This window comes from Mesoplodon bidens (assembly GCF_964165515.1).
Source record: "Mesoplodon bidens genome assembly, chromosome: 7".
NCBI classification, from domain to species: domain Eukaryota; kingdom Metazoa; phylum Chordata; class Mammalia; order Artiodactyla; family Ziphiidae; genus Mesoplodon; species Mesoplodon bidens.
The window spans coordinates 25,390,082-25,413,685 of NC_138164.1; the positions used below are offsets into that span (position 1 = coordinate 25,390,082).

Consider the following 23,604-nt stretch of genomic DNA (forward strand, 5'->3'; position numbering starts at 1 on the left):
AAAAAACTAAAAATAGAACTAACACATGATCCAGTAATTCCACTCCTGGGTATATAGCTGAAGAAAACAAAAAACCTTATTTGAAAAGATACGTGCATCCCAATGTTCATGGCAGTGTTACTTACAATTGCCAAGATATGGAAGCATTCTAAGTGTCCATCAACAGAAGAATGGATAAAGAAATGTGATATATATATATATATACTACAGAATACTACTCAGACATAAAAATGAATGAAATTTTGCCATTTGTTACAACATGGATGGACCTGGAGGGTATTATACTTAGTGATATGAGTCAGACAAAGACAAATACTGTATGTTATCACTTATATGTGGAGTCTAAAAAAAATAAAACAAACTAATGAATATAACAAAAAAGAAACATAGTCACAGATATAGAAAATAAACTACTGGTTACCAGTGGGGAGAAGGAAGAAAGGAGGGGCAAGATAGGGGTAGGAGATTAAAAAGTACAAATTACTATGTATAAAATAAATAAGCTATAAGGATATATTTTACAATGCAGGAGATATAGCCAATATCTTATAATAACTATAAACTGAGTATAATCTATAAAAATTTTGAATCACCATGTCATACACCTGAAACTACTATAATATTGTAAATCAACTATACCTCAAATATATATATATATATATATATATATATACCATTATATAAATCACAGATGTATTATGGAATTAAATACAAATGAAGTGAAACACAAAAATTAAATTAAAATGGAATTATTTAAAAATAAAAAAGACTTTAATGTACTTAATGTAAAAAAAATAGATACTTTTGGATTCCTATGATTTCTCTTTTGTAGGATTCTTTAAGATTACTGTGTCTGAGAACTTATTAGTGTCTTTTAATAAGTCCAGAAAAAAAATCCTTTTTTTTGCATTCCCTCTATTATCTTCATGTGAAGATAATTCCAACTGAATGTATAATGTCTCCTACATATTTTACATTCTTTTATTCATATTTCCCCAGTTTTAATTCTCTGGACTTATTTACAGGAACTTTCTTCAGCTGTATCTAATCTGCTTCTAAACTCATCCACTGAGAGTTTTTTTGTTTTGGTTTGCTTGATTTTTTGTTTTGTTTTTTTTGTTTGTTTGTTTGCTTCTTTTGGTATTCTGTTGATTTCTTAGAAATTCTCTGGTTCATTTTCAAACCTAGCTGTTTCAGCCTTGTTTTTTTTTTTTTTAATTGGGGTATAATTGCTTTACAATGTTGTGTTAGTCTCTGCTGTACAATGAAGTGAATCAGCTATATTTATACATATATCCCCTCCCTCTTGGACCTCCCTCCCACTCTCCCACCCGCCCCATCCCACCCATCTAGGTCATCACAGCACACCAAGCTGAGCTCTCTGTGTTATACAGCAGGTTCCCACTAGATATATATTTTACACATGGTAACAAAGCTTCTCTTTTATTTCTTTAATTATTTTAAGCACTGTCATTTTGATTCTGTGTCCAAAAATTTTGGTATTTGACAACTTCAGATCTATTTTTCTCATCTCCTGTTTCTACTGGTTCTTAACTCATAGTACTTTGTTTTCCTGTGTGAGTGTGTGATTTTTTTCCCTTTGTTTTATTTTGTTTTGTTTTTAGTATTAGGCATTCATTTTTCAGAGAACTTTATCTGTGGAAATTCTTTGAAGAGGGAATTGAAGTTGACTTTCTTTTTTTTTGTGTGGTACATGGGCCTCTCACTGTTGTGGTCTCTCCTGTTGTGGAGCACAGGCTCTGGACGCACTGGCTCAGCAGCCATGGCTCACGGGCCTAGCTGCTCCATGGTATGTGGGATCTTCCTGGACCACGGCATGAACCTGTGTCCCCTGCATTGGCAGGCGGACTCTCAACCACTGTGCCACCAGGGAAGCCCAAAGTTGACTTCCATCATGGAGGGATAGTGTTTCCTATTATCACTGTTAATGACAGAGTACTTAAACTCACCACTCAAATTTTGTTCTATCTATATATATAATGTGATTGACACATTTCTCTCTTTCCTGAGTTCAGTGATATGCTTAGTAACTTTCAAAAAGCTACTATTTCTAAACTATTTAACACTACATTTTAATCAAAAGGGTCACTCAGAGTATCTACTTTGCCATAGTGTCAAACTAGGAATATATTCACATTTTGAGGCTTTTTTCTGTATTTTTAACCCATGGTTGATGAACTGTTATAAAAAGCCTGCCTTGAATTCAAGGTTACTTCACCAAATAGAAGATTTTTGGTTTATAAGGATTCATAGTAAAAACATTTCTGTGATCTATCAGGTGCTTGCAGAAATATAGCTAGGTGACCTCATCCATTCTCAGAGGTAGATCCCAGATTGCAAACAGCTATCAGTACCGAAAAGAGTACATTACATGAGGAGCTACATTTTCCACAGTTTCTGATGTTTCCTCAGTCTTGGGCTCCAACCTTCAAGCTCTGACACATAAAAAAATATTTCAGAAGTAACCCTGAGACCTAAGGCTTCATAAGAACACCTGTACACTATCCATAGGAAGTTGTTCAGGTTCTCTAATTTCTTGCTTCTTGTTTCTTGCTCTTTGGATTATCTCTCAGAACTGACTCTCACCACAACTGTTGTTTGGTGTTGGTGAATTGGTCACTGACAACAGGTTCCTTCCTTGGTTTAATCCTTTAGCTCTTTTTTTATTGTCCCCACAGTAATTTGTCTTCCACACAACTTTTCCTATTTAGGGTCATATTCCATTTGTTCATTTCCTGGGTTTATGACTTATCTCTAGTAACCCCTCCTTCTTGAGCAACTGGCTTATCTAGATCTGTAAATTTTAGTATGTAGAATTCAGAAGGGAATTTCTTGCCTCTTCAGTTAAAGGTGCATTACTACTCAAACAAAACTGTTGAGAGGCTTACCTGAATTGGTCTTCCATCAGGTGTCAGCACCTCTTCAGAAAGTTCCATCATCTTCAGGGCCATCAGAGCAATGGGTTTAGCATGGCAGAGGCTTTTTCTGTGGAGCCCTGCAGCAACACAGTATGCATCACCTATTGTTTCCACCTGTAGCAGTCAGACAAATCAAATGCAAATGTATGATAATGAGCCAAAGTAGAAATAGTTACCTGCAATCACAAATGTTGCTGCAAAACATATCATCAAAACATCAATAAATCAAGCAATTAGACAACAGAGTATAATCATAAAAGAGTTTGCAAACAGCCAGAGTCAAATACTAACATGTCTCCTCAGAGCTGTTTGTTCATCAACATTAACACCATAGATGATCATTGAAATCAGAAACAACTAGAATATAAAATAATTATTCCTCACAAAAATAGAATTGTCACTGTTTTGCCTGGATATTTTCCAAATAATGACTTTTTACAAAGACACTCTCTCATCTCCTTCAAACCTTCAAGTAGACCTTCACTGGAAAGTTGTTTTTTTTTTTTTTTGCAATTTTTCCCAATTACTCCACACGTTTTAGTGTTTATTTTTATTTTTTTAATTGAAGTATAGCTGATTTACAATGTTGTGTTAGTTTCAGGTGTCACACTTTTTGATATATCTGTAATTTGTTGTCTAGTCTATTCTTATTTACTCTTAATAATTATAACACAAAACACTTCTTGAATTCATACTCTCTACCATTAATTGCATCAACTGCTTTACATGCATTATCTTATTTAATCCTCACAAATATCCTAAATGGAAGAAACTAGTATTGGTTATATTTGAGAGATGAGAAATTCATGCACAGAAACCCATCCATAATCTTACGATTAAAGTTAACAGGCACTGTCAAGAGTCTTTCCAGACCATGTCAGCAACCATTCTGAATGGCTATTGTGATTGTTAAATATTTTCAATATTTAACCAGGGTTAAAACTTCCAAAATTCCAAAGCATAGAACATGGTATAAAAGTTAGGCACAACTCATTTCTAGAGGAAAGTTTTCTAATTATCCAAGGTAGATATGGTGATTATGTTCAATAGCTCTAATATTTTAATTAGAGAAAAGTGATGAAATATTGTATTAAATGTCCAATTCCAATATCACTTTTTCTGTGAATCACTCCATGGTCCTTCCATTAGCTCTTAGTAGCAAAACTAATCCTTTCTTCTACTCTGTTTCAACAGCACACTTCTATATTATAGCATTCATCATAGATTATAATCAATATGTATCAATATATAATCAATATGTATCCACAGCTACAAAGTGAGCTCTTTAAGAATGGGATCATGTCCTTTTAATGTCTGTACTCATAGTGCTCATGATAGTGTCTTAAATATAGCTATTTAATAAATAACTATCAAATGAATAAATAATCAACCATATTTAACTATGATTACAATAACAGTTATTCTAATCAGTTGCTCATTTATTTTATGAGCACCATGTAGACCTGTGTGCCATGTAGATCTGGGTAGGAAAAAATTGCCTCTAAATTACTGGAGATGCTTCTATCATAAATATAAAAAGAATTACAAAATATTCTATTAGTTAAGATTTAACAGCAATAATTAAATTTCATGTGAATGAATCCTAACACTTTAATATTAAAAAGCTTCTCTGCATTAAATTCTGTGAGCACAAATTTAGGGAATGTGATGACAGCACTTATGAATCTCATGAAACTAGAGATGCCAAAATTATCAATGATTATCTGAATCTTATCAGGAAATATGCATCAAAAATGATTCAAATATACTCAGACCTATCATGAAGTTCCAAATCTTCACTTCAGGATCCGTTATCTGAAGCCAGAAAATGGAAATTAAAATTGTATGGTAAGAACAGAAAGATGATGCAGTGTGAGTCAGCAAAAGTTTTATTCTAAATAGTAAAATATACTTCCACCAAAAAACTCTCACTGAGGAAGAAAACCAGCAAATAGCAAACGTCTGAAATGTGGTCATTTACCATTTCCCCCTAAAAACACAATGTCTTTTGCTAAACTTCAGATTTATCTCATACTTTTGTATTTCTATACAATTAAAACATCTAGAATGTTGTTAGTTATATACTTTGAAACTAACTTCTGCTTTTCAAATATTAGAACACATAGCAGTTAATTATTTGTATAAATTGAACTGCACTCCAGTCACTCTGAACATGCATGTTCCTGGAGCATGATCTTTTCTTGGAGTCTCTATCATCATCAAACTTCTCATCAGTATTACCTCCCCTATCATTTCAGTAAAAATTTATTGAATACCACTAAATGTGTATTTCTAGAATTTGTACCACAGGCATGTATAAAGATTAGTTAGTTATATGTTGTACTTTCTCCTTAGGTATATATAATGTAACAGTATGGAGAAGATGGACCAATATGTTAACAAATGACAAAAAAAAAATCAAATTAAGTACACAACATAAATATAAGAAATTCACATTAAAATCCATTCATGTAAGATTACATAACATTTAGTTTCCAAATATTTAAATACAGACTAGCTATCAGAAACAATAGGATCAAGAGCTAGGTAAGAAATAGACAGCAAAAAACCCATAGATTAAGATATGGAATTTTCACAGTTATTCTTAAACACCCAACATAAAAAAAAAAAATTCTAAAAGATGTTGTTGTCACCATGGCAGGCTAGATTATGCTGCAGTAACAATACAACCTGCAAATTGTAATGCTCTAAAATAGCAAAGGTTTTTTCTGATTTATGTTGCATATTTATGGGGGTTAGGGGATTGGGGTAGAGGAGAGAAACATTGTGCCACATCTATTCACTCCAGGGACAATGCTAATAGAATCTCCTCATTTGAAGCTGGTTGTCATGTCAAAAGAAAAGAAGTTCTGATTATACACTAGCTCTTAAAGCTTCCTCCCAGAAGTGACGTAAATAGTTTTTTCTCATGATTCACTCATCAAAGCAAGTCACGTGACCATGTTTAACATAAAGGAGATGGGAAAATTCAACCAACCTTGTGCTCAGAGAAGGGTTAGAAACATCTGGTGAATAGTACTAATGAGAACATGAATGAATATGTGATCACTTAGAAATTTTCAAATAGCTAGATGTCTGTAAAGTGCAAGTAATACATCCTTGAGATGTTTTTCTTTCCTTGTAGATATATTCAGGATCTTAACCTGAAAATCTTGGATGAAACACCTTAGTAATGCAGCTTTCCATTAAAGCTCTATTCTTTTCTCCTCTCCCTTCATCTAAATGTCAGGTCTACACAAATTTAGCAGAATTGAATACATGTGGAAATTTTACTGGATTCCCTTCAAAATTATGTGAACTTTGCTTCAAAAGGAGCAGGGAAAGTGAAAGCATTATATATCAGTTAAATTTATTTTGAGGCTGTTTCCTTGAGTTAAAACAAAGTTAAACAAGTAGACATTATAAACATACTACAAAAAAACTGTCCAAAAAGTTGTCTATGATCTGAATTCTTTATAATTGTCTCAGTGTTTTTTTAATAGACACCATCTAAAATAGTGAATCTCATTTATTTTCAGTATCTCCAACCTGTTCTTAAATGACATTAGATAAAAATAAAGATGACTAAACTAAACTTGGAGATGGAAAAGATAGAGCTTATGCAAATGTCAGAAAAACCTTACATCCTTCTCTGAACATAAAAGAGGAGGCTTAAATACTAAACATATTATGTAACAACTGTTGTCCCGCTTATTATTATACCTGCTTTTATCAAACTTTAAAGAATTCATCTATCTCAGTATATCTTCTCAAAACTATATAATCAAACTCCCTACATTACTCAAGAAATAAAGGTGGTATAAATAAACTTCTTAGAGTTATGCATTCACCCTTTTTATTTACTTTATTTTAGCTTTAGATTCATTACTTAAAATAATTTATTTATACTCTGTAATACAAGCTCATCCCCATGTTTTCTTCTCCCTCTCCTCCAGATTAATGTTCAAGAATTATCTGGGAAATTTCTTGGAAATTTGGGCACAGTGGGGAGGAAAGAATGTGTATGTTGTAAATAAGGGTGAGGGTGGTACTGGGGCTAGGATTACCCTACAAGAACACTCCACACAACTGGGCAGTAAATAATCTCTGCCCCATGAAACTCATGACCAGCTCAGTCCTTCCATCCCATAGTCCTGGGACTATCTTCCTTTGAACTTTGTAGAACTTGTGAAAGGGAGTTTGGGGAGAGGGCATAATAGTAGAGAGTCAGAGAACTCTGACAGTCTACCTTACTGGACAGCCTCCCTCTCTTCATCTGGACACAATCAAGAGGAGAAACAAATTAGAAAGTCTGCTTTTCTAGATTGGTCCAAGATGGTAGAGTGGAAGGACTTGTGCTCATGCCCTCTTGCAAGAACACTGGAATCACAAATAAGTGCTCAACAATCATTGACAGTAAGACATTGGAACTCACCAAAAAATGTACCCCACATCCAAAGACAAAGGAGAAGCTGCAATGAGATGGTAGGAGGGGTGCAATCAAAACAAAATCAAATCCCATAACCGCTGGGTGGGTGACTCATAAACTGGAGAACAATTAGACCACAGAAGTCCTCCAACTGGAGTGAAGACTCTGAGCCCCACATGAGGCTTCCCAACCTGGGGGTAGGGCAATGGGAGGAGGAATTCCCAGAGAATCAAACTTTGAAGGCTAGCAGGATTTTATTGCAGGACTTTAAGAGGACTGCAGGAAACAGACACTCCATTCCTGGAGGGCACACACAAAGAAGTGTGCACATCAGGATCCAGGGAGAAGGAGCAGTGATGCCATAGAGACTGAACCAGATCTACCTGCCAGTGTAGGAGGGTCTCCTGAAGAGGCGGGGAGCAGCTGTGGCTCACCACAGGGACAAGGACACTGGCAGCAGAAGTTCTGGGAAGTACTCCTTGGCATGAGACCACCTGTAGTCCGCCATTAGCCCCACCAAAGAGCCTGTAGCCTCCGTTACTGGGTTGCCCCAGGCCAAAAAAACCAGCAACAAGGGAACTCAACCCCATCCACCAGCAGACAAGTGGATTAAAGTTTTACTGAGCTCTATCCACCACAGAAACAACAAGCTATACCCAGCACCAGTTCCTACCATCAGGAAGCTTTCACTAGCCACATAGAGAGACTCATCCACCAGAAGGCAGACAACAGAAGCAAGAAGAACAATAATCCAGCAGCCTGTGGAATGAAAACCACATTCAAAGAAGGAGAGATAAAATGAAAAGGCAGAGGATTAGGTACCAAATGAAGGAACAAGATAAAACCCCAGAAAAACAACTAAATCAAGTGGAGATAGGCAACTTTTCAGAAAAAAATATTCAGAATAATGATAGTGAAGATGATGCAGGACCTCAGAAAAAGAATGGAAGCAAAGATCAAGAAGATACAAGGAATGTTTAACAAAGACCTAGAAGAATCAAGAACAAACAAACAGAGATGAACAGTACAATAACTGAAATGAAAAACACACTAAAAGGAATCAATAGCAGAATAACTGAGGCAGAAGAACAGAAAAGTGACCTGGAACACAGAATGGTGAAAATCACTGCTGTGGAACAGAATAAAGAAAAAAGAATGAAAAGAAATGAAGACAGACTAAGAGACCTCTGGGACAATATTAAACACAACACATTTGCATTATGGGGGTCCCAGAAGGAGAAGAAAGAGAGATAGGACCCAAGAAAATATTTGAAGAGACTATAGTGGAAAAATTCCATAACATGGGGAAGGAAATAGCCACCCAAAGCCAGGAAGCACAGAGAGTCTCAGGCAGGATAAACCCAAGGAGAAACAGGCCAAGACACGTAATAATCAAATTGACAAAAATTAAAGGCAAAGAAAAATTATTAAAAGCAGCAAGGTAAAAATGACAACAAACAAGGGAACTCCCATAAGGTTAACAGCTGATTTCTCAGCAGAAACTCTACAAACAAGAAGGGAGTGACACAATATATTTAAAGTGATGAAAGGGAGAACAGAAAACCAAGATTACTCTACCCAGCAAGGGTCTCATTCAGATATGATGGAGAAATCAATAGTTTTACAGACAAGCAAAAACTAAGAGAATTCAGAACCACCAAACTAGCTCTACAGCAAATGCTAAAGGAACTTCTCTAAGTGGAAAACACAAGAAAAGAAAAAGACCAACAAAAACAAACCCAAAACAATTAAGAAAATGGTAATAGGAACATACATATTGATAATTACCTTAAATGTAAATGGATTAAATGCTCCAACCAAAAAACACTAGCTCACTGAATGGATACAAAAAAAAAAATACCCATATATATGCTGTCTACATGAGACCCACTTCAGACCTAGGGACACAAAGAGACCAAAAGTGAGGGGATGGAAAAAGATATTCCATGCAAATGGAAATAAAGCTGGAGTAGCAATACTCATATCAGATAAAATAGACTATAAAATAAAGAATGTTCCAAGAGACAAGGAAGGACACTACATGATCAAGGGATCAATCCAAGAAGAATATATAACAATTATAAATATATATGGACCCTGCATAGGAGCACCTCAATACATAAGACAAATGCTAACAGCTATAAAAGAGGAAATCAACAGTAACACAATAATCGTGGGGGACTTTAACACCTCACTTCTACCAATGGACAGATGATCCAAAATGAAAATAAATAAGGAAACACAAGCTTTAAATAACACATTATAGCAGATGGACTTAATTGATATTTATAGGACATCCCACCTGAAAAGAGCAGATTACACTTTCTTCTCAAGTGCACACAAAACATTCTCCAAGATACATCACATCTTGGGTCACAAATCTAGACTCAGTAAATTTAAGAAAACTGAAATCGTATCAAGCATTTTCTCTGACCACAGTGCTATGAGGTTAGAAATAAATTACAATGAAAAAAAAAGTAAAAAACACAAACATATGGAGGCTAAACAATACATACTAAATAACCAAGATATCACTGAAGAAATCAAAGAGGAAATCCAAAAATACCTAGAGAGAAATGACAACAAAAACATAACAATCCAAAACCTATGGGATGCAGCAAAAGCAGTTCCAAGAGGAAAGTTGATAGCAATATAATCCTACCTCAAGAAACAAGAAAAATCTCAAATACACAACTTAAACTTACACCTAAAGCAATTAGAGAAAGAAGAAAGAAATACACAAAGTTAGCAGAAAGAAAGAAATCATAAAGATCAGATCAGAAATAAATGAAAAAGAAATAAAGGAAACAATAGGAAATATCAATAAAACTAAAAGAAAGTTCGTTGAGAAGATAAACAGAATTGATAAACCTTTAGCCAGACTCATGAGGAAAACAAGGGAGAAGACTCAAATCAACAGAATTAGAAATGAAAAAGGATGAGTAACAAATGACACTGCAGAAATGAAAAGGATCATGAGAGACTGCTACAAACAACTACATGGAAATAAAACGGACAACCTGGAAGAAATGGAAAAGATCTTAGAAAAGCACAACCTTCCAAGACTGAACCAGGAGGAAATAGAAAATATGAACAGAGCAATTGCAAGCACTGAAATTGAAACTGTGATTAAAAATCTTCCAACAAACAAAAGTCCAGGAACAGATGGCTTCACAAGCAAATTCGATCAAACATTTAGAGAAGAGTTAACACCCATCCTTCTCAAACTCTTTCAAAAAGAGGAAGGAACACTCCCAAACTCATTGTACGAGGCCACCAACACCCTGATACCCAAAACAGAAAAAGATACTACAAAAAAAGAAAATTACAGACCAATATCACTGATGAATATAGATGCAAAAATCCTCAACAAAATACTAGCAAATAGAATCCAACAACATATTAAAAGGATCATACACCATGAGCAAGTGGCATTTATCTTAGGGATGCAAGGATTCTTCAATATATACAAATCAATCAATGTGATACACCATTTTAACAAACTGAAGAATAAAAACCATATGATTATCTCAATAGATGCATAAAAAGATTTTGACAAAATTCATCACCCATTTATGATAAAAACTCTCCAGAAAGTGGGCATAGAGGGAACCTACCTCAGTATAATAAAGACGTTATATGACAAGCCCACAGCCAACATTCTCAATGGTGAAAAACTGAAAGCATTTCCTCTAGGATCAAGAACAAGACAAGGATGTCCACTTGCACCACTATCATTCAACAAAGTTTTGGAAGTCCTAGATATGGCAATCAGAGAAGAAAAAGAAATAAAAGGAACACAAATTGGAAAAGAAGAAGTAAAACTGTCACTGTTTGCAGATGACATGTTGCTATATGTAGAAAATCGTAAAGATGCCACCAGAAAACTACTAGAGCTAATCAATGAATTTGGTAAAGTTGCAGGGCAGAAAATTAATGCACAGAAATCTCTTACATTCCTATACACTAATGTTGAAAAATCTGAAAGAGAAATTAAGGAAACACTCCCATTTACCATTGAAACAAAAAGAATAAAATACCTAGGAATAAATCTACCTAAGGAGGTAAAATACCTGTATGCAGAAAACTATAAGATACTGATGAAAGAAATCCAAGATGATACACACAAATGAAGGGACATACCATGTTCTTGGACTGGAAGAATGAATATTGTGAAAATGACCATACTACCCAGAGCAATCTACAGATTCAATTCAATTCCTATCAAATAACCAATGGCATTGTTTAAGGAACTAGAAAAAAATATTAATTTGTATGGAAATATAAAAGACCCGAATAGCCAAAGCAATCTTGAGGGAATAAAACGTAGCTGGAGGAATCCCTGATTTCAGACTATACTACAAAGCTAGTATAGTAGCTTTATACTACTTACAAATCAAGACAATATGGTACTGTCACAAAAACAGAAATATAGATCAATGAAACAGGATAGAAACTCCAGAGATAAACCCATGCACATATGGTCAACTAATCTATGACAAAGGATGCAAGAATATACAATGGAGAAAAGACAGCCTCTTCAATAAGTGGTGTTAGGAAAACTGGACAGCTACATGTAAAAGAATGAAATTAGAACACTCCCTAACACCATACACAAAAACAAACTCAAAATGGTTTAAAGACCTAAATATAAGCCTGGACACTATAAAACTCTTAGAGGAAAACATAGGAAGAACACACTATGACATAAATCACAGCAAGATCTTTATTGATCCTCCTCCTAGAATAATGAAAATATAAACAAAAATAAACAAATGGGACCTAATGAAACTTAAAAGCTTTTGCACAGCAAAGGAACCCATAAACAAGACAAAAAGACAACCCTCAGAATGGGAGCAAATATTTTCAAATGAAGCAACTGACAAAGGATTAATCTCCAAAATATACAAGCAGCTCATGCAGCTCAATATCAAAAAACAAACAACCCAATCAAAAAATGGGCAGGGGCTTCCCTGGTGGCGCAGTGGTTGAGAGTCTGCCTGCTAATGCAGGGGACACGGGTTCGAGCCCTGGTCTGGGAGGATCCCACATGCCACGGAGCAACTAGGCCCGTGAGCCACAGCTACTGAGCCTGCGCGTCTGGAGCCTGTGCTCCGCAACAAGAGAGGCCGCGATAGTGAAAGGCCCGCGCACCGCGATGAAGAGTGGCCCCCGCTTGCCACAACTAGAGAAAGCCTCGCACAGAAACGAAGACCCAACACAGCAAAAATAAATAAATAAATTACTAAAAAATAAAGAGTCCTTTAAAAAAAAAAAAAAAAAAAAAATGGGCAGAAGACCTAAGTAGACATTTCTCCAAAGAAGACATACAGATGGCCAACAGGCACATGAAAAGGTGCTCAACAAGGCTAATTATTAGAGAGAGGCAAATCAAAACTACAATGAGGTATCACATCCAACCAGTTACAATGGACATCATCAGAAAATCTACAAACAACAAATGCTGGAGAGGGTGCAGAGAAAAGGGTACCCTCTTTCACTGTTGGTGGGAATGTAAATTGATACAGCCACTATGGAGAACAGTATGGAGGTTCCTTAAAAAACTAAAAATAGAATTACCATATGACCCAGCAATCCTACTACTGGGCACGTACCCAGAGAAAACCATAATTCAAAAGGACACATGGGGCTTCCCTGGTGGCGCAGTGGTTGAGAGTCCACCTGCCGATGCAGGGGACACAGGTTCGTGCCCCGGTCTGGGAAGATCCCACGTGCCACAGAGCAGCTGGGCCCGTGAGCCATGGCCATTGAGCCTGTGCGTCCAGAACATGGCCACAGCAGTGAGAGGCCTGTGTACAGCAAAAAAAAAAAAAAAAAAAAAAAAAAGACACATGTATCTCAATGTTCTTTGCAGCACTATTTACAATAGCCAGGTCATGAAAGCAACCTAAATGCCCATTGACAAACGAATGAATAAAGAAGATGTGGAACATATATAAAATGGAATATTATTCAGCCATAAAAAGAATGAAATTGGGTCATTTGCAGAGACATGGATGGACCTAGAGACTGTCATACAGAGTGAAGTAAGTCAGAAAGAGGAAAACAAATATTGTATGTTAACACATTTATGTGGAATCTAGAAAAATGGTACACACAAACTGATTTGCAAAGTAGAAATAGAGACACAGATGGAGAGAACAAGCATATGGACACCAAGTGGGAGAAAGCAGGGGTGGTGGAGGTGGTGGTGGGATGAATTGGGAGATTGGGATTGACATATATACATTAATATGTATAAAGTATATAACTAATAAGAACCTGCTGTATAAAAATAAATAAATAAATAAGTAAATAAAATTCAAGAATAAAAAAAAACAAACAAAAAAACAAACCTTTGCCAACTGGATCAGCTAAAAATGGTTTCCCATTTTAATTTTCTTATTTTTGAGTTTGAGGGTCTTCCTTTTTTGTTGGTCATTTGTAATTCTAGTTTTGTACCAACTTTCCAAATTTTTGATTGGCCTTTTTCTAAGAGATTTGTAAGAATTATTTGTATACTAAGGTTTTTTACTGTCAGGAGATTTGCATTTTTTTGTCTTGTTTTGTTGGTCTTTTGACTTTGTAATGATACTTTTGTTGCACACATATTTTAGAATTTTTACTGACAAATGTACCAGTTTTTTCCTTTATGGATTCTGGATTTGTATACCATACTTATAAATAATTCCTAAATTATGTTTTACATTTACTCATCTTTTATATTTTTATGAGCCCATTTTATACTAAATGCATTGATTTATCAAAAAAAAAAAGAAAGTCTGCTTTTCTAATTGTTCTGCTTTCTGTTTTTGGCCCCTAGAGTCTTTAAAAAAGAAATGGAGGTGGGGAGGAGAGAGAAGAGAGGTGTTGGAATATGATGTAAGCCTGAAAACGAAAAATGTCTTCTTTTTCCCTCCTAGCATTTCACAGAGCACTTGGTCACCTGGGCATGATGAGGTCATTGTGGTTAAGAACACTTGATTTTCAGAAAGGATACCATATTTGTGCTTGCTGTGAGGATTGGGCCACACCTGCCAGCCCAATCACCTGTCTTATATTAGGTTTGATTCCTGAGTGACAGGGAGAGGGGTACAGTAGAGGAGTTTTCTAATGATTGGCAGGCACCCTGAGTCCACAAAACAGTTCTGGAGGTACTTGATAACTAGAAACCAGACAAGAGGATTGTTGGTGGTATGGACATAGATTATCCAAAAGGCTGGCCAGAAAATGGTAGAGTATGGCACAGGCCTTCATGAAAACTTGTAAGTAGCAGAAGACTAGGAAAAACTGTATACTTGGGTAAATTTAGAGACCTTTTACATTTCCCCCTTTATTTCATGCATACTCAGCAGGTCTCTGCTGTTTATATTCCTGTCTTTCCAGGTACTCAGCAGCTGGGTGGGTGAAATAGGCTCCTGGCCAAATAAGAAAATCCAGGTGTCAGTGGTCAAGCAGAGGTGATAGGGCTATGGAACATCCACTGGACCTACTTGAAGATGAACAGTTTGCCACAGACAGCAAGCATGAACCCAGGTTTTTACTGTTGTTGAGGTTGTGTTTCTTGAATATATACTTGCTCTCTTCAAATATGACTCAAGAGTACATATATCAAAAGCAAGTAGGAAGGCCCTGACAAAAACAAATGCTCAAGCAATGTAGATGAAAGCAGCGCAGTCTTTAGCATCACTTTCTTGGCTTAAACAAAGTGATGGCCATGGCCATAAAAGCTACATTATTGAAGTTGAGAGCACTGGCAGTCCAGCGGAGCCAAGGTGCAGAAACGCCAGCCCATAAACATCACTGTTGGCCAAGCACAGGTGTAACAATAAGTGGAAGGTAATAAAAATATCCCTGGATCAGGGATAATTTCCAGAAGTAGGAGTTAACCAGACTAGTATCCAAATAGCCTTGAGTGTGTCCCTGGTCTGCCCTTCTGAAAGTAGTCTGATTTCCCTTCACATAGCAGGTGGTATTGTAGGAGTTGGGCCACATTTTTCCCTTAATAAGAACAATCTTGTCAGATCCTGAGAGGCTATGGTCTGAGAACGAGGGGAAAAAGTTACAGGTGATGCCCTGCTCCTGCAGATGAAGGACTCCTGACCATATATTTGGAATGGAAAAAAATGCCACTTGTCCAGAAGCTCTGATCTCATATTCTTTAATAATCACCTTGTTTCTGCGGTAGGAGTTTGCTCAAAAGATTACCTTGAAGTTGTAGATTGTCCTCGGTTATCTGAACTCCTTTATTCCTAATTAATATGAACCTCAGAAAATCTACATTGTGGCCCTTAAGTATGACTGTTGGATGTGGATTGTTGCAAATGTCCACATCCATATTTTTGGTTGATGGATCTTGTACCCTCACCCACGTACCACTGCATTTGAGCAAACTTGGGCTCCAATTGGAGGAAGACCCTGTCAGCCTGAATATTCACTGTCTCTAAATCCAGACTCAAGAAAGTCTCTGAAGATATCACATTCAGGGGCCAGGCCCTTGTCCCCTCCTTCATCTCTACCACTTAATTTTCCTTCACCACCTCCTCTCGTCTCTCCATGGATACTTCATCTCCTCCTCTACTTCCTTCACTTTTTCCTTTTCCAATATTCTCATCTCTCTACCTGCTTTTTATCCATGAATTTCTTTACTTTCCTCATCTCTTCTGCTGTCATTGAGAAGAAGGCACCCTCTTCAGTTGCCACCATTTTAGCCAACCCCCCACACCAGAGTATTTTGTGAGACCTCTACCCCACTGTGAGCCAGAACTCTATAGGGTATTCCTGTCAACATGAATAGTGTGTGGTGGATGGCCTCCTTCCTGAAAGAGGTTGCTCACTGGTACCAAAAGTGCCAGAGAAAATTGAGGCATCACAGACGATGGCTGGGAGGATGGGGTAGCCTGGATATTACTACATCCCTTCCATCCCAACTACAAAGAAACGCATCCCTAGTCTCAGTTGCTGAGACTAGACTGAACAATAACCAAAACTGAGCAACAAGAGGCTCCACCTTCCACAAGGGACCAAGAAGCAACATCTATTGCCTTTGAAGCTGGCATATGAATATTCATTTTTGTCAGACACTATATCAGGAATCTGCCTTAACATTTTTATTCCCCACCTATAAAATGTTATTATTAAAAGCAAAATTATTATTAACCTGTTCTTTTTAGGCTTTGTAAATAATCCTGCAGTCATTCAATATTATAATAGTGTCTCCTTTATAGAGTCCCATTTCATGATGCTAAAGGTTGATATTCTGGAAATAATTTAAAAATATTAAGATTAATATTGCAAAGGATTGAGCTCTGTATTTGTCCTTCTTATGAAGTTATGAGTAATAAGAACTAAGTTGTGATGAGTCATAAAATAAGCTCATAATATTTATAACTTTCTATGGGTGTTACCTCTCACCATTCAAGGAACTGAAAGTCCTTGATTGGCATTGTCATTAACCTAGACTGATAATTCAGAGAGAAGAGCCTCTGAAAACAAAGGGTCATTTGCTCCTAAAGCCCACTCTTATCTTTACATGTGGGTAGCTATTTTCCCCAATGTAGCTTTAAATTCACAGCTGGCTCATTCTCAGAGACTCTAATTCAGAGAATGGATAGAAACTATGTTTATTTATTACTTTTAAAGTCCCTGAAGACCTCATGGATGCACTCATTATTTTGAAAGAAGTCTCAAAAATAGAAGAAGAAAAACTTTTCCCACCTCACTGAGTACACAGCTCCTTTTGTGCACGTGTCAGACAAAACTGAAAACCTGTCAAAGTTTATCTCAAGATTTAGACCTCACATTTTTTGTTTTGTTTTGTTTTGTTTGTTTTTTGTTTTTTGCGGTAGGCGGGCCTCTCACTGTTGTGGCCTCTCCCGTTGCAGAGCACAGGCTCCGAACGTGCAGGCTCAGTGGCCATGGCTCACGGGCCTAGCCACTCCGCAAGCAAGTGGGATCTTCCCGGACCGGGGCACGAACCCGTTTCCCCTGCATCGGCAGGTGGACTCTCAACCACTGCGCCACCAGGGAAGCCCAGCCCTCACGTTTTTTCAAGTTTACTTTCCCTACTTCTGGGTCTATGACTTTCTTACACACATATTTGATGAACATAATTCTATATTACAGTATGTATTGGGGTGTGTGTGCATTTGTGCATGTATGTGTTTATACTCTCCCCCTACTAGCTATATTTAACTTTATATCCCTGAATCCTAGCACAGTATCAGGATGTCCAACAGTTATATCAAATGCTTTAAATTTGTCCAGTTTCTACATTGGAGTGGAAATTGTCCACTAAGCAAGCTTTCTGAATGCAAAATTCAGGACCACCCGCATAAGAAACACCTAGACAGTACTTATTAAAAATTAGATCTCTATGCCCCACCTAGATCTATTAAAAGAAAATCTAAGACCAAGCTATCTGCATTCTAACATGCTTCCAGGTAAATTTTATGATTCTCAAAGTTTGAAGACTTCTGGTGTATGATGTGAGTTAAAAATATACAAAATCCACCCAGATATTCACATTTTTAAAAAAGTGCTAATAAACCTTCAGAATGGAGAAAAGCAGCACTACCCTGAGCTCCAGCCATTGCTATATAAATTTTTCTCTGAGTTTTGCATTAATAATGGGGGCAATAAACTTCTCCAGACATATCCATAATTTTCAGAACTTTATATTAAAACTTCCAGTCAGTCACCATCTCTTCATCCCTGCACATACCCACCAAATGCTGAGAATCATCTGGCACAAGAGGTATTCAATGATCCAAAGTTTGTTGAGTACAATTAAATACATCCAAGTGGGGAGACCTTCAAGATGGTGGAGGAGTAAGATGTGGAGATCACCTTCTTCCCTACAAATACATCATAAATGCATCTACATGTGGAACAACTCCTACAGAACACCTACTGAACATTGGCAGAAGACCTCAGATTTCCCAAAAGGCAAGAAAATCCACACATACCTGGGTAGGGCAAAAGAAAAAAGAAAAAACAGAGACAAAAGAATAGGGACGGGACCTGCACCTCTGGGATGTAGCTGTGAAGGAGGGAAAGTTTTCATACACTAGGAAGCCCCTTCACTGGCGGAGATGGGGGTGGGTGTGGGGAAAGCTTTGGAGCCATGGAGGAGAGTGCAGCAACAGTGGTGCAGAGGGCAAAGTGGAGAGATTCCCACACAGAGGATTGGTGCTGACCAGCACTCACCAGGCTGAGAGGCTTGTCTGCTCACCTGCCAGGGGGTGTGCTGGGAACTGAGGCTCAGGCTTCAGAGGTCAGATCCCAGGGAGAGGACTGGGGTTGGCGGTGTGAACACAGCCTGAAGGGGGCTAGGGCACCACAGTTAACTGGGAGGGAGTCTGGGAAAAAGTCTGGACCTGCATAAGAGGCAAGAGACCATGATTTCAGGGTGTGCGAGGAGAGGGGATTCCTTCTCTGTCAAACCACAGAAGACAGAGCACCAGCTAAACGAGCTCCAGAGATGGGAGCAAGCTGTGGCTATCAGCTCAGTCTCCAGAGATGAACATGAAACGCTAATGCTGCTGCTGCAGCCACAAATAATCCTGTGTGCAAGCACAGGTCACTATCCACAATCGTGCCCTGGGAGCCTGTGCAACCCACCACTGCCAGGGTCCTGTGATCCAGGGACAACTTCCCTGGGAGAACACACCATGCACCTCAGGCTGTTGCAACTTCACATGGGGCTCTGGACTGCAGGCTCGCCCCGCATTCCAATTATAACTACAGTATCCCTCCTTCCCCCCAGCATGAGTGAGCCAGAGCCCCCTAATAAGCTGCTGATTTAACCCCCTCCTGTCTGGGCAGTGAACAGATGTCTGAGGGTGACCTACAAACAGAAGTGGGGCCAAAATGAGAGCTGAACACCAGGAGCTGTGTGAACAAAGAAGAGAAAGGGAAATTACTCCAAGTCTCAGGAGCAGCAGATTAAATCCCCACAATCAACTTGACATATGCTGCATCTATGGAATACCTGAATATACAAATAATCAAGCCAAAATTGAGGTGGTGTACTTTGGGAGCAACTGTAGACTTGGGGTTTGCTGTATGCGACTGACTTTTTTCTGATTTTCACGTTTATCATAGTATAGTTTTTAGCACTTGTTATCATTGTTGGATTTTTTTATTGGTGTTGCTCTCTTTTTTATTATTACTTCTTTATTTTAACAACTTTTTTCTTTTAATAATTTTATATTAATTAATTAATTAATTTATTTATTTTCTCCATTTTCTTCTGGGCTATGTGGCTGAGAGGGTCTTGGTTCCCTGTCCTGGTGTCAGGCTTGAGCCTCTAAGGTGGGAGAGCTGAGTTCAGGACATTGGACCACCTGAGACCTCCCAGCCCCAAGTAATATCAATTGGCAAGAGCTCTCCCAGAGATCTCTCTCTCAACAGTAAGACCGAGCTCCATCCAATGGTCAGCAAGCTCCAGTGCTGGATGCCCGAAGGAAAACAACTAGCAAGACAGGAACACAACCCCACACATTAACAAAGAGGCTGCCTATAATCATAGTAAGTTCACGGACACCCCAAAACACACCACTTGACAAGACCCTGCTGATAAGAAATACAAGATCCAGCCCCATCCATCAGAACACAGGCACCAGTCCCCTCCAGCAAGATGCCTACACAAGCCACTGAACCAACCTTACCCACTGGGGGAAGATACCAAAACAATGGGAACTATGAACCTGCAGACTGAGAAAAGGAGCCCAAACACAATAAGTTAAGCAAATGAGAAGACAGAGAAATATGCAGCAGATGAAGGAGCAAGGTAAAAACCCACCAAACCAAACAAATGAAGAGGAAATACCCAGTCTACCTGAAAAAGAATTCAGAGTAATGATAGTAAAATTGATACAAAATCTTGGAAAATGGAATGGAGAAAATACAAGAAATCTTTAACAAGGACCTAGAAGAACAAAAGAGCAAACAATGATGAACAGCACAATAAATGAAGTTAAAAATTCTCTAGAAAGAATCAATAGCAGAATAACTGAGGCAGGAGAATGGATAAGTGACCTGGAAGATAAAATAGTGGAAATAACTACCATAGAGCAGATTAAAGAAAAAAGAATGAAAAGAACTGAGGACAGTCTCAGAGACTTCTGGAACAACATTAAATGCACCAACATTCCAATTATAGGGGTCCCAGAAGAAGAAGAGAAAAAGAAAGGGACTGAGAAATTATTTGAAGAGATTATAGTTGAAAACTTCACTAACATGGGAAAGGAAATAGTCAAGTCCAGGAAGTGCAGAGAGTATCATACAGGATAAATCCAAGGAGAAACATGCGAAGATACATATTAATCAAACTATAAAAAATTAAACATACAAAAAAATTCTAAAAGCAGCAAGGAAAAAGCAACAAATAACATACAGGGGAATCCTCAGAAGGTTAGCAGATGATCTTTCAGCAGAAACTCACAAGTCAGAAGGGAGTGGAAGGACATATTTAAAATGATGAAAGGGAAAAAGCTAAAAGCAAGATTACTCTACCCAGTGAGGCTCTCATTCAGATTTGATGGAGAAATAAAAAACTTTACAGACAAGCAAAAGTTAAGAGAATTCAGCATCACGAAACCAGCTTTACAACAAATGCTAAAGGAACTTCTATAGGCAAGAAACACAAAAGAAGCAAAACACCTACAATAACAAGCCCAAAACAATTAAGAAAATGGGAATAGGAACACACATATCAATAATTACCTTAAATGTAAATGGATTAAATGCTCCCAACAAAAGACATAGACTGGCTGAATGGATACAAAAACAAGACCCATATATATGCTGTCTACAAGAGACTCATTTCAGACTTAGGGACACATACAGACTGAAACTGAAGTGACAGAAAAAGATATTCCATGTAAATGGAAATCAAAAGAAAGCTGGAGAAGCGATTCCCATATCAGACAAAATAGACTTTAAAACAAAGATTATTACAAGAGACAAAGAAGGACACTACATAATGATCAAGGTATCAATCCAAGAAGATATAACAATTGTAAATACTTATGCACCCAACATAGGAGCACCTCAATACATAAGCAAATGCTAACAGCCATAAAAGGGGAAATCGACAGTAACACAATCATAGTAGGGGACTTTAACACCCCACTTTCATCAATGGACAGATCATCCCAAATGAAAATAAATAAGGAAACACAAGCTTTAAATGATACATTAAACAAGATGGACTTAATTGATATTTATAGGACATTCCATGCAAAAACGACAGAATACACTTTCTTCTCAAGTGTTCATGGAACATTCTCCAGGACAGATCATATCTTGGGTCACAAAACAAGCCTCAGTAAAATTAAGAATACTGAATATGTATCAAGTATCTTTTCCAACCACAATGTTATGAGACTAGATATCAATTACAGGAAAGAAACTGTAAAAAATACAAACACATGGAGGCTAAACAATGCATTACTAAATAACCAATAGATCACTGAAGGAAACAAAGAGGAAATAAAAAAATACCTAGAAACAAATGACAATGTAAACATGATGACCCAAGACATAGGGGATGAAGCCAAAGCAGTTCTGAGAGGGAAGTTTATAGGAATACAATCATACCTCAAGAAACAAGAAAAATCTCGAATAAACAACTTAATCTTACACCTAAAGCAATTAAAAAAGAAGAACAAAAGAAACCCAAAGTTAGCAGAAGGAAAGAATTCATAATGAACAGATCAGGAATAAATGAAAGAGAAATGAAGGAAACAATAACAAAGACCAATAAAACTAAAAGCTGGTTCTTTGAGAAGATAAACAAAATTGATAAACCATTAGCCAGACTTATCAAGAAAGAAAGGAGGAAGACTCAAATCAACAGAATTAGAAATGAAGAAGAGGTAGGATCTGAAACTGTAGAAATACAAAGGATCATGAGAGATTACTACAAGCAACTATATGCCAGTAAAATGGAAAACCTGAAAGAAATGGACAATTTTTTAGAAAAGCAAATCCTTCTGAGACTGTACGAGGAAGAAATAGAAAATATAAACAGACCAATCGCAAACAGTGAAATTGAAACTGTGATTTAACATCTTCCCACAAACAAAAATCCAGGACCAGATGGCTTCACAGGTGAATTCTATCAAACATTTAGAGAAAAGCTTACACCTATCATTTTCAAATGCTTCCAAAATATAGTAGAGGGAGGAACACTCCTAATCTCATTCTATGAGGTCACCACCACCCTAATACCAAAACCAGACAAAGATACTAGAAAAAAAGAAAACTACAGGCCAATATCACTGATGAACATAGATACAAAAATCCTCAACAAAATACTAGCAAACAGAATCCAACAGCACATTAAAAGGCTTATACACCATGAACAAGTGAGGCTTACCCCAGGAATGCAGGGATTCTTCAATATATGCAAATCAATCAATGTGGTACACTATATTAACAAATTGAAGAAGAAAAACCATACAATAATCTCAAGAGGTGCAGAAAAAAGTTTTGACAAAATTCAACACCGTTTATGATAAAAACTCTCCAGAAAGTAGGCATAGAGGGAACTTACCTCAACATAATAAAGGCCATATATGACAAACCCACAGCCAACATCATTCTCAATGGTGAAAAACTGAATGCATTTCCTCTAAGATCGGGAACAAGACAAGGTTGCCCACTCTCACCACTAATATTTGACATAGTGTTGGAAGTTTTAGCCACAGCCATCAGAGAAGAAAAAGGAATCCAAATCGGAAAAGAAGAAGTAAAAGTGTCAGTGTTTGTTGATGACATGATAGTATATATAGAGAATCCTAAAGATGCTACCAGAAAAATATTAGAGCTAATCAATGAATTTGGTAATGTAGCAGGATACAAAATTAATGCAAGGAGATCTCTTGCCCTCCTATACAGTAATGAGGAAAAATCTGAAAGAGAAATTAAGGAAACACTCCCATTTACTATTGCAACAAAAAGAATAAAATACCTAGGAATAAACCTACCTAAGGAGACAAAAGTCTTGAATGCAGAAAGCTATAAGACACTGATGAAAGAAATCAAGGACAATACAAAGAGATGGAGAGATATATCATGTTCTTCAATTGGAAGAATTAACATTGTGAAAATAACTCTACTACCCAAAGCAATCTACAGATTAATACAATCCCTATAAAACTACCAATGACATTTTTCACAGAGCTAGAACAAAAAAATTCACAATATATATGGAAACACAAAAGACCC

General features: G+C 37.1%; 1 protein-coding gene across 1 annotated transcript in view; it reads right to left on the reverse strand.

Annotated features, from left to right (window-relative positions):
- GUCY1A2 (guanylate cyclase 1 soluble subunit alpha 2) overlaps positions 1-23,604 on the reverse strand; it is a gene marked incomplete at its 5' end in the record, with an annotated part of 427,337 nt that overhangs the window by 153,819 nt on the left and 249,914 nt on the right. The window contains one exon of the mRNA XM_081239600.1: positions 2,910-3,053. Within this exon, the coding sequence (XP_081095726.1) occupies positions 2,910-3,053 (144 nt within the window). The remainder of the gene's footprint in view (positions 1-2,909; positions 3,054-23,604) is intronic.